The sequence below is a fragment of the Oreochromis niloticus genome, linkage group LG17 (genome assembly GCF_001858045.2).
Source record: "Oreochromis niloticus isolate F11D_XX linkage group LG17, O_niloticus_UMD_NMBU, whole genome shotgun sequence".
NCBI lineage: Eukaryota > Metazoa > Chordata > Actinopteri > Cichliformes > Cichlidae > Oreochromis > Oreochromis niloticus.
Window position 1 is genome coordinate 24,755,704 of NC_031981.2, and position 12,541 is coordinate 24,768,244.

The 12,541-nt window shown below is 39.6% G+C and overlaps 1 protein-coding gene across 11 annotated transcripts in view; it reads left to right on the forward strand.

Moving 5' to 3' along the window:
• The window catches only part of mast2 (microtubule associated serine/threonine kinase 2), a 141,450-nt gene that overhangs the window by 98,062 nt on the left and 30,847 nt on the right, over positions 1-12,541 (forward strand). For 10 of the 11 annotated variants that reach the window (XM_013273515.3, XM_019346731.2, XM_019346732.2 and 7 more), the window contains 4 exons: positions 5,246-5,321; positions 6,343-6,363; positions 7,549-7,627; positions 8,762-8,916. In XM_013273515.3, the coding sequence (XP_013128969.1) occupies positions 5,246-5,321; positions 6,343-6,363; positions 7,549-7,627; positions 8,762-8,916 (331 nt within the window). The remainder of the gene's footprint in view (positions 1-5,245; positions 5,322-6,342; positions 6,364-7,548; positions 7,628-8,761; positions 8,917-12,541) is intronic. The other variant, XM_025899747.1, reaches the window with a different exon arrangement.

Genomic DNA, 12,541 nt, shown 5'->3' on the forward strand with positions numbered 1-12,541 from the left:
GTTCAGTCATTTTTAATGATCGTTGAAAGCCCAGATCGTAATCTAGATTAAAATTCGATTAATTGAGCAACCCTAGTCTATTGTGTGACTGGTGACCTTGGTGTCAGTGAATGATCATTTATACAAGAACTGCTGTTCACCATAAAGTAAATTGCTGTCTTCCCTGAATATCAGCTGAATATCTATAGGTTGTAGTCCTGTGGTTAGAGTTTGGTTTCTGTTCTGACTAAAAGGTGCACAGATTCTACTTGTATGCTGAAGCACTGATCTGTTAATCAGATTTTCCTGTATTGCATTATATTATGAAATGACATAGGAACAATACTGTGATGTCTGAAGTTAACAAAAGACAACGGGAAGGGTTGGAAATAAAAGAGGTGTTGTTTTTGTTTTTGGGAGGAGGTTTTAAACTGCTCATTGAGAGGATAAAAAAAGAAAAATCTAATTCACCATCATACGTTACGTATTTGACATGATGATTTTCTTTTCATAGTTTCATATCTGACTGGATGGATGTCCTACGGGGCATCTGTGGTGCATAGAAGTGATCTGTGGTAGCCTGTTGGTGTTCACAGTGTGGTTTGCTGTTACTAATACTGTACACTTCTTTTGCTCCATTCTTCTATCTTCCCTTCCTCCATTTACATCTTCCAGCTGCTGCATTGCCATGGTAACTGTGCCACTAGTCCTGCAGTGCTGTCTATGTGTCCTAGACCCTGCACAGGAATTAAATACCTCTAATTAAATACCACTAATTAAAGATGCTGTTTTTTATTTTCTGTCCTGTAGCTGTGAAGCCGCAGGACAATTTACAATTTGTTTAGTTTGAATCTGTTTACTTTAATACTGTGAATTTTGGTTTTATATCGAGTGTGAACACAGCTCCACGCTTCCACTGTAACTGTCTAATCCAGGCTGTGATATCTCATTGTAGACACGAACTGATTAATATGAACCACTGGAGGTTAAGCCTTGTCCTTTCGTTCCCTTTTCCCCCTTCTCAGTCTCTCGCTCTCGCCATAATCCTGAATTTCATCATAGTTTCAATCACCAAGCCATTTGCTGCTAATCAGATGGAAATTCTTCAGTCTAATATCCTGAGGGTCTGATGAGCACCAATCCTCTCCCCCCCAAAAAAAGACTTATTAAATGTTGGAGGTCTGCATGAATCCCTTGTTGCCTCTCATGATCTCTTTTTCTCCTCTCTTGATATTTTTGTAATGTTTTAACATCAAGCTTCATTTTCTATTCTCTTCTCCCCCATTTACTCATACAGAATATCTCCATCCTTTCTATTTGTTTCACTTCACAAGCCTGTAGTTTCCGCTCCTGCCTGACAGGAAGCTGTTATTTGGTAAAGGGCAGCTTGTGATTGGCAGCTATACGCTCTGAGTCGAGATGAATACTGTCAAACCACTGCTCATTTTTGCAATTGTAATGAAGGACCGCAAGAAAGATGGCTTTTCTTTTGTTCAGTTTCATGTCACAGACTCAAGGCTTATACATTTCTACATACATATGCATGTATTGAACATATCTTTTTACCCCTTTCCCAATTATTTTGATTTCCCCACCTCGTCTTCCCTGGAGAGGGAGCAGGCAAGTGAAAATGAAGAGCCACAGAGCAGATATCACATTTGCATGTATCTGATATGAAAGCATATTTCTTGGTTTTTGTTAAAGTAGGTCACTGTCACTGCAATTTACTGCAGGAAACCTAAAAATGTGACAGCAAAGTAGCTTCTATATATGGCGTGACGAGACTTCTTACTACATGCACTCAGTTATAATTTACATTTCACTTCACTTTTTCTTATTCAGGTGCAAAATTCATGCCACAGTGTTTTTTCATGACAATAGATTGCATAGTGATTTTTCTCTGGAATCTATTTGATTGTGGCAAAATAATAACTGACTGTGGTGTCAGTTGAGACTGCACGATCAGCAGATGGACACATTGCTGCTATTTCACTTTACTGCAGTACATATAAAGGCACACATATTTTCCTCGCTGCTATTATCGTAATGGGAGATAGACGTGATCTTAGATTGAGTTTTCAAGTCGGCTCTAATCTCTGTCAAAAAATGTGGAGAGTTCAGTCCAAAATACCTGCAAGCCATCGACTCAGCACTGATGATTTTCATGTTGTGTTGAACATACATTATAAGTCAGTAAGTCCATTAGCTCATGGACTTAGAATTGTGAAGTTGTTAAGACACACGAGTATTAAATACGTATCAATATATTATTTAGCAAAAACCTGCGGGTGCTGTGAGTGTCTTCCCCATAAAAGAGGCTACCACAAGTTGGGAGAGCAAACAGTGAAGGAATGTCTAGTTTTTATGTTTCATGACAATCTGTTCGGTCTTTGGTGATTTAAAAAAGGATTAAAGTGACTTTCTTTTGTGGTGAAACACATGACTGCATGTCCTGTGCATGTATCTGGTACTCTTGTCATAAACCTGTGAGCACAAACACATTCTCGTGCAAAAACGTCTGAGGAGACCGAACCATCCTTTCTAAACACAAACACACCAGTTGACCCATCGCTGATGTGTCTGATTTCTCTTTGCTGAGATAGATGGATCCTTGTCTTAAATAATGGTCTGTGCACATATGCACACACAGTTCTAAGTATAGTATAATATATGAACAGGGAGGATCGGTGCAGTGGGTGAGTCTGCTAACAGCTCCAGGGACAACTCCATGTCCTTTTAAATGCAACTTCAGCAGCATCCTTGCAGCCATACTACATCATGTATAAGACATTTGACACAAGTAAGATGTACACTAACAAGCAATCTGTCTGACTAATAACCTACCTGTTCACTCCAATATGTGCATACGTGTTCTTCACAACCAACTAGACAGACAGAGGTTCCCATCTGACGGCAAGCAAATGCTCGCATTAATATTGGAGTTTCTGCTCTGTCCAGACATGCTGCTGAGAAAAATGCATAATTGATGTGGAAATGTCCGACTACTTAATCTCTCCTCCTGTTTTTGAGACTGCCAGCCTTTCCTCTGCTATTCATCTGTGTTCACCCTTTCTTCCTTCAGCCTCATTCTGCTGAATTATTATCAGAGTGCTGTTTCTCCCCGCAGATACTGACCGGGAATATCCATTCCACTGCTTTTGCATGGATATGTCAGCATATTTAATTAAAAAATGTCAGCTTTATTAAACAGAGGATCATCTGTGGCTTCTGTGGCAGTGGCTGCATTATGAGCTTCACAGTAAATTTAAGCTGTTCTGGAGATTTTTGGTGTTCAGTGAAGAGAAATGTTTCCCTTCTGTGTTGAACTTGAAGCAGTAATTGAGTGTTTGTGTCCCCAGTTTCTTAAACTACGTTATTGTTTAGCGACTTACACATGATTTTGTTTGGGGAAGCTGTTTTTTTCCCCCCTTTATTCAATTTAGAGTAGTTAACTCACTGATTGCCACAATCATTATATGATGTGTTGCGTGGTAGTTATCAGTCTAAGTGATATAAAACGAGTTAACTAAACTGCATTCATTTATATTTGTATATTTTCAACAGTGTAATAGTAAATGTAAAAAGCAGGTGGTTCAAATACTTTATCTTAATCTAAATTTTAACTCCACCTTTCTGTGTGATTCAAGAAGACAGATTAGTCATTCCTTTAAGCTCTTTACCTTTTACTTTCCCCCGTGTGCTCGTTCACTTAATGAGACACTCAATCAGGTTGTGAGAGAGCCCATCTTCATTCCTCTCTGTCTTCTATTACAGCCACTTCCCCTGTTTATTTATTTATTTATTTTCCAATTTATTTTCTGCATATCGCCCACGTTTCTTCTCTTCATACATCTTACATTCGCATTCTCATTTTGCTCTTGTCTTGTTCAAGGTCAGAAATTTAAAGTGATGGAGAATAAAAGAAAACAAATGAAGGAGCAGAAAACTTAACACATGCTCTGCTTTCACAATGAGGGCCTTTTTATCTTCTCATTCATATTTTCAGGTTGGTACATGCAGCAGGAAGATGTCTTGTAGCACAAATAATTCATTCTGTAAAGCTTGATATTTTTTTTTTAAGAACCCCAGTATGAACAATACTGCACAGATGAAAGATGGCATATTTATTTAATGTTTGCGTCATAGGAAATATCCTGGTCAAAAATAACTTGGTGATGTCATTGAGAGTAAGTTTCTGGTTAGAGCCTGTACAGAGGAAGACATTCATAAAAGTATAATAGTATATTATAGTCCGAGTATTTGGTTTGGGTTGGGATGGAAATGTTTGCAGTGTTTTGTAGTAATACTGCTCAAGCAAAGTATGTATAAGATGAAAAATATTAGTCCTGGCATAGAACAAATCTCTGACACAGGTTTGCCTCTATCTTACTAGTCAGTAGGTAATGAGCTAAGAGGGTAAAGTAAAAGGAAGTTAACTAGCTTTTGGTAAAGACAAAGTTTTCTTTTTTCTGATGCACAGATATTATGATGTATTTGAGATTACTGTCTTGAGTAAGCACATAGCTTTGCTATGTTTTATTATTGATATAATGATATCATTACTGGGAGCCGTTACTTGGGCTTTGATCAAAGTAGTAATACTTGGTAATAAAAGAAGTCCCTCTGCCTCTTTCCTTATGATTTTGTCTTGGATTTTTATTTCCTTGAACTTCTCTAATTTGATTAAAAACATCTTATCTCCCATCTTTATCATCAGTCTCAGTTGCCAGTTGTGTGTTTGCAGACATCCCCTTTTTCTCTTCTGCATCTTTGCATCTTCTTCTCCGTGATCATGGTTGGTTGGCATGCTCGCTGGCATCAGCATGATGCGCTGATCCCTGATATAAACAATAGTAGCACCAAGTTGCTGAGCAACAATGACATGAGATGACAAGTCTAGAGATGACAAAAAAAAAAACCCGCAACATTTTTCTTACCTATTTGCATAGTCTGTGGTCTCATTTGCTTAAATCTCTTTTCACTGAGCAAATTCACTGGATTAAGACTTCACACATTGTCTTTTATTATGAAAATGGCACATGTTAACAAAACACATCCTGATCAGTTAATTAACTTCTCATCAGCAATGAAGTAAGGTAATCGGATATGATTTTCATTCCCTGTGATTCTCCCTGAATTAGCTGCCACATCAGTGTTCATAGTGTTAAAGAAAGACCACATCATGTGAACACAGATGTAGGTTTTCTGTTTTCTGTCTGTTTTACTGTCATTCCTGCTTATTCATTTACTTCTCTCTGTCTTTCAGGGACCAGCCCACTGGACAGTCCTCGCAACTTCTCTCCCAACACAGCTGCACACTTCTCCTTTGTTCCTGCTCGCAGGTAAGACATCCATTTATGTGCTGAGGATGTTTGTGTTTGCAGTCACACATGTAAAAACACAGAAGCGTTGTTGTCTCAATAAACAGATTGTATTAGTGATCATTGGCTCTTACCAGTTCTTTTCAGTTTTAAGTTATACAGTACATCAGGAAAAAAATAGAAATAAAGTAATAGATTGCAGATGCTGAGCCCAAGTAGATAAGGTGTACTTCATCTTTTAATGTCCGTATCTTTGAAACAGTGTTAAACAACTCAGTGACCTTTGAGAGCCCTATGAGAGCTGAGCTGCTGCTGATGTAAATGAGTGTGTGAGCTGATGAGGAGGCAAATTTGTAAATAGTATTTTACATATCTTATCTTTAAAAGTTCTGTGCTCCCATATCTGTGGCGTGGCTAGCGTATGTTGCTAACTTCCGGGAACTATTGTGAGACACCATCGTCCCTAGCTGTGGCGGGGCAGGGGGTTGGAATCTATTTGATTGAACTGAGATTCTCCATTCGAGGACTGAGCCGAACAGGCAGGCTGTTTGCATGACGACATCATCAAACACTGCAGCAGCAAAAAGGAGCATTAGTGCTGATTTGAATTGGAAATCCCTCTCTGTCCAGCCACTGACCTCAGAGCTGCCGCTGCTCAGCACACTGTGGGGCGAGAGGGACACCGTGTGGTGGAGTCTGATATGACGGGCCATTGATTTGGGTCTACTGTTCCTACTTACATAAAAGCCTTATTTTACCAGAAACTCTTTCATTTAAATGTATTTTTTGAAATGTGTTTTCATTTGGCTTTGCATGAAATAATTGTGCTTGTTGTCATAAAATTAAAAATACATATGGCAACAAAAACTGTGCCACTCTGCACTGCCAACAAAGTATCAGCAGTTAAACTTTTTTCTTTATCAGATATGTTTTGTTTGGAAAACCAACCGAGGCAATTTGCATCTATATTTCAGTCTGTGTGTCAGCAATAAAAAAATAATAAATAAATAAAAAGAAAACCATTGTCTTGTCTTCTTCACAGCCATGGACACAGGGCTGACAGGTAATGTCTCCATTCTGACCTCTGACCTTTCCGCCTGCCTCTTCCTGCCCTCTGTCCTGCATGACTCAGCACACACACACACATTTATCTCTGCTTTTTTAATAAGCAGAGATAAGAATGACATGAAAAAGCATCCTCTTGTTATTTTCTATCGGTGAATACTCAAACATTCTCAGTTGTTCTCACAAAACACTTTTGCAGGGGAAGTACATTTTCAGTTATGGCTCTTCAGGCTAGCCTCTCCTGTACGATCTCCTCTGTTTACCAGCTGTATTTTAGGAATTCAAACATCCTAAATAGCAAGACCAGGAGTGTTCCTTTTGAAGAAGAAGGGTAATACGGAGTGAAGTCAATCAGACACCAATGGGGGGGCAGAAGAAGGAAGGAATAACAGAGAGAACCACAAGAGGAACTAACCTTCAAAATAAAAGTGGAACTAAATTGAATGAGGGACAGTCCAGAGACAACAGGAATATGTAGACAGACAAGGTAACACGAGGAAAATGGAGACCCCCCCCAGAACACATAGGCAATAGAGAGGAAAAAAAACAAAAGAGAGAATTACATCCATAAACAAATATCATAATGAACACCACAGGGTTTTTTAGAAGAAAAACAAATCATTTTGTAGATATTTAAATAAATGCTTTTATGATCTTTTTATAAATTTCTTCAAAAATCTCCAGAAGAAGTTTCACTCGTTTTAACCGAAAGTGTAAAACAAAAAGAAATGAAATACTTGCGAGATGTTTTTAAAGTGGGACATCTTTAATTGGATATGGAGCTGAGACACTGAAGGGGTAAGGAGGCACTTAAGGTTTGTTGGGATGAATATTTACTGAAAGTGACAAAAAGCTGGCTAATGTTTGATAACCAGAAGGTATTTGTGAAGTAAAGAATCCGGCTTTTCTGACACAGGGTGAGCTGTCGAGTCTGTGAACTCTGTGGTGCTTTTCTTTACGCGTGTACAGTCTCAGTGGATGCTTTTTGTACGCAGTAGGTTCCATGTTATCTTTCCGCTTCACCTTTTCTTCCACCTACTGTAATACTTTTCCACTGTATGTGACACTGCTTCATCTTGTTATTCTGGCTGTGGAGAATATGTCGTATTTCACTGAAAATGATTATTGGGTGCTGATGTCTTCATCCATTCGTTTTCTTTAATGTTCACTCTTTGTTTTTAAGGACTGACGGCAGACGCTGGTCTCTCGCTTCATTGCCTTCCTCTGGATATGGCACCAACACTCCCAGTTCCACTGTCTCGGTAAATACATTCACTATACTCTGTCTCTGCATGTATTTGTATGTCTGTTGTAGTGATCTATAGACTCATCCACGAAAACTAGAAACAGATACTTTATTTCACTTACTACAAAGCTGCAAAACTGCCATAGCATCCACTGCTGATTCCTTCATTCTGATACCTTTAAGTGTACTTCTGCGTCCTACTCTTTTTCTTTTTCTAACCCTCCTAGGGACATGTCAAATGTCCCACTTGGTCCTATTCTCCTCCTTGTCCTTTACCTTCTGCTGTTCTTTCATCTCCCTTTTTTAAAAGTGCACACTTCCTCTGTGGCTCCTGCCTTTAAAATGAGCCTCGCTGTGCATCGAAGGCAGCAGGCTGACTTAGTTGTCTGAAGCTGTGAACTTGAGCATCCAGACTAACACAATCATTGTACTAAGAGAGAACCAAGCCCCCCTTCCCTTTTATCTTATTCGGACAAATAAGACCTTTGTTGTGTGAATTTCACCCTAACGGGTGGGTTTTTTATGCTGTATGCCCTTTCTGTCATGACCCCAAGAGGATTTGTGCCTCCTACTGGAATCAAACTGGGGATTTTTCACTTGTCAGCTTTAGAAACTCACATTCACTGAAGTTCAGCTTAAACTTGTTTGGAAAACCTTTCCAGTAGTGGAATTACAAAAATACATACATTATAATTTGATGACACACGGATTTACAGATAAGCAGCACTTCATTCTTTACATGAGTCTTTCCACTCTGTTTTTCCGTGTAGAAACGAGCCTTAACACCTGGAATTCCTGCAAGGACAGACTACTGCAAATTATTCCAGCTAGAGATAATGCTAAAATTTCCTTGCGCCAATTTCCATTTAGAGCACTTTAACTTTCAAAAAATGCATCATACAAGCAAAAATAGTTTTAGCCTGTAGTATAATCCTAGTTTAGCTCCTTTCAAACCTCTCAGGAGTTTCCAGCTTGGAGTAATCTGCTTTCCCTGTCCCTTTCTCCTCTAATGAGAAGGGGACTAAACTTTACTCCAAAGACAAACTCAACCCAGAGTTCTTCTAATCCCAGTTTAGCTCCGGCCTTACTCCTCACTGTAGCTTCAGTGCTGGTTGTAATCTATACTCCGTTTGTGCTCCTCCTCTCACAGTCCTCCTGTTCATCCCAGGAGAAGCTGCACCAGCTGCCCTTCCAGCCCACACCTGACGAGCTGCACTTCCTTACCAAACACTTCAGCTCTGAGAGCATCACGGATGAGGAGGGACGACACTCCCCCGCCATGAGACCACGGTCCCGCAGCCTAAGGTAGGAGCTCTGAGCTAGCTCTCAAGATATACTCTGATTCGATCCAGCAAAATGCAACATGAAACCCAGCCTACATGTTAGCGGAAAGCAGAAATGAACGATAAAGCAAATGACATGCATTTTTCTATAGCTGCTAGAGGCTTCCTGCAAAAGAAAAACCCTTGTAGGGCCCAGACGCACAAACTCAGAGACATGTGTTGATGCAACACATGTCTCTGCTAAACATTTTTTTTTTTACATTCAAAGGGAGCATACAGCATATACCAATGTTGCTTTATCAGTCAGTCCTGGATGAAGATTGTTCATTTTGAGTGTAAAGTTGCTGCGCCTTCATTCGTCTGTAGAGGAGGCTCACACTGCTGTGCCCCTTCACTTGTGGAGGTCTGATTTTTAAATACAGCACAGCACTAGAATAGCATTTCACAATGGATGAACAAACATTAGCAGACCCAGATTGTGTGCGTATTTGTCAGTCTTAAAAAGGTCACGCATGTTCCTCTGACTTACCCATGACAGGTCTAAGTGAGAGTAGTCCTCACTGTGACACTCACCTGTCAAACTGTAGATCTGTCAGTGTTTCGTTGTCTTTGGCCGTCTCCAGCCATCTCCAGCCATCTTTGCTTTTTTGTGATTCTATTTCTGTTCCTGGTTGTCAAGAGATACTTTCAGATTTCACCTCATCCTATCATCTACAGATTTTCTGTATCAGTCCTCTTTAAAATTTCCTTGTATCACACACTTGCTTTGACCCCTTCATCTTTTCGTCTCTGCATCGTTCTCCTTATCTTTATCCCTGATTCTTTATGGATAGATATCCAATGCTTTCATCCTATGAGATGAAGGCAGGCAATACCAAGTTACATGGTGTGTATCTGATTAGAATCCCGCTGTGTTTGGTGGCGTGTGTGTGTTTGTGTGGTTTGCTATCTCGGGTAATCCACCATCAACAGTGTCCCTGTATAACCTTGATATCTCTCCAGTCAGAAAATAAAATGAAATAAAAAGATCTTAGATGTTAAATTTTAGCACCAACAGTTAAAAGGGTGAAGACCAAGCTAAAATAAAATGTACCTGCTTCTATCAGAGATAAAAGAAGAGCTGACAAGCACAGAGCACTTGCTGACTGTGAGCAAGTTACTTTACTCTGAGGTGACTTTGAAAAGTGTTTCAGCTGTGGCTGGTTGTCAGCCCCCCTCGTATGAAGGAGGAGTGAGCCTCAGCAAAACCCTGACATCATATTAGTCTACCAGCAGTGAGTGTCATTAAAAAGCTTTTAATGAGCTTTTAATCTAGTTCAGAGGAATACCCAACAGAAAGCAGTAATAATGTGAGGAGTAAACGCAGTTTAAAGGTTTGAAAAGGAAACGCAAAAAGATGAAAGAATGATGAGCAAAGAAAGAAATTAACTGGAGTCACTGACTGGACCCATCAGACAAAAGAAGGAACAAGAGAAGAAGAGTATGTTTATTTGGATAAGAGAGGCCATATAGTGAACATGAGCTGCAAAGCAATAATATATAATAATATGATCATATATTTTATCATTCTGTTGTAAGGAATGACCTTCACCATTGTTTTTGTCATTCTGTAGCTTCTTTATTAATCCCATTTTTTGCAGAAGCAAAATGGGTTCATAGATCCTTTTGTATTGTTGGGCTCTTAAGACATCATAGCTTAAAAAATATATATATACCTCATATTTATGTAGTAAACAAGGATGTTTAAATACAGAAAAACATAATTTTTTAATTCATATTAGTTTTATACACTCTTCAATCTGTTAGTCATGATGTCATCACCTGGACAGTTTCCATCACCTTCCTTCAAGGCTGAGCATCTCTTGTCCTCTTCCCTTTCTCTCTACAGTCTGCAACCATTTCTGTTGGTGAGTGCAGAGGTCAAGCTAACTGATGCAGCGCTCCATCATTGCTGCTTCGTTTTTTATCAGTCCTTACAGAACCTGAAGATGTGGTCTGGCTCACTGAATAAATGATGGTCCCACTAAGCTCAAACCAGGTGGACTATGTGTCACTGCAGGATCTTTTGGTTGCTACTAAAGTGTCACCTTAAATCTGACCGTTACTAGCAAAGCCCCCACACAATAACAGCTCCTTCTAAATGATTCATGGTGGGAATGTCACAGGCAGAAACCATCTCTTCTTTTTCTCAGTCTGGCAAAGACACAGCAACTGATGAGGGGAGGTGTGCACTACTTGATCTCCGGGAAGCATCTCTGTGACGTCCACACCTTTTTAAGGCTGGTAACTCCAATGAGCTTCTACTCAGCAGGCACTGATTCCCTTCTTTGCTCCTCTTTTTCTGAGCCTTTTTCATAACAGCATTTTGCTGTTTTTAAGACTGCACTTCAAAACGTCTTAAGAGGGCTTTTGCTCTTATCGTAGCAATAGCTTGGATCAGCACACCTGACAGCTTTGCTTTCTTCAGTGTTTTTTCTACACTGTGTGTCCAGACTTTTCTCTGGTGCTTTATGCTGAGCAAACAGCAAAGTCAGAAATGGTAGCTGACTAATTTATCTGACAATTTTAACTTTAACGGATTTCACGCAATAGAAACAAATTGCGGATTATAGATGAAATGTGTACTTCCAAAGGAAGGCTGTATGCAAACACAAAAAGCTAGAAAATATTTTATAATTATGTTTTTTTTAATAGTTGAGTTTAAGCAGCTTAACACAAATTGGAATTCGTGACTGGAAACAGAGCCAAAAAGTAAATGAAGACAAAGTACTGAAATTACACTTTACATCAATTTTGAACAGAATTTGCACCACTGTTGTAGGATTCACTAAACAAACATACCTTCACTGTTCCTTTATATTTTCATTAGGTTTTAGCTGGGAGGATTTTAATGACATCATCGATGATTTTTGGTGGTGAAGGCACAATGTGCCCCCCTCTCTGTCACGCTCAATTAGGCATCTTACTTCCCCAAGTCAGACGCCTCAGTTGTGAAGCAGCAATGTTATTTTTCTCTGTCTCGCTCTCTCTTTTACACACACACACACACACACACACACACACACACACACACACACACACCAATCATCTCTCCTCCCACCTCACCTCAGCCTTCCCCCCCAGCCTCACCATCACCGTCTGATTCCCTGTCTCATCTGATTTACTTCAATTATCCTCTGCAGAAATCAGCTCTTTTGCATTTTGAGTGCCTTTTGTCACATGTGGCATGACCACTTAGAAAGAAAATGGGCCTTCACCCAATGTTTTAATGATCAAATTTCATATCTTTCTGAAAGTATAAGTGCTAACTTTCGAACTGCAGCCCCACACTAAAACAACTGTCCCACAGTTTGCTCCAATATCTCTTCTCCAAGGTCATTTCTCAGAGTAATGACTAAGACGATTTTCGCAGGGATTGCCGCAAGGCAGTTTTTATTTCCCATTACAGCAGAAATATAGCCAGGTTCTAATTAGCCTTTGTCTGGCTTTCTTATGTTATTCATCCAGAGGATTTCACTCCGGCGTCCGCTACCGCACACTGAATGGGAGATTTATTTTAATATCTGCTCAGGCTGCTCACAGGCATGAGCGTCCAACAAGAAGAACACAAAGAAGACACCAATGATATACTGTGAAAATTAAGAAAG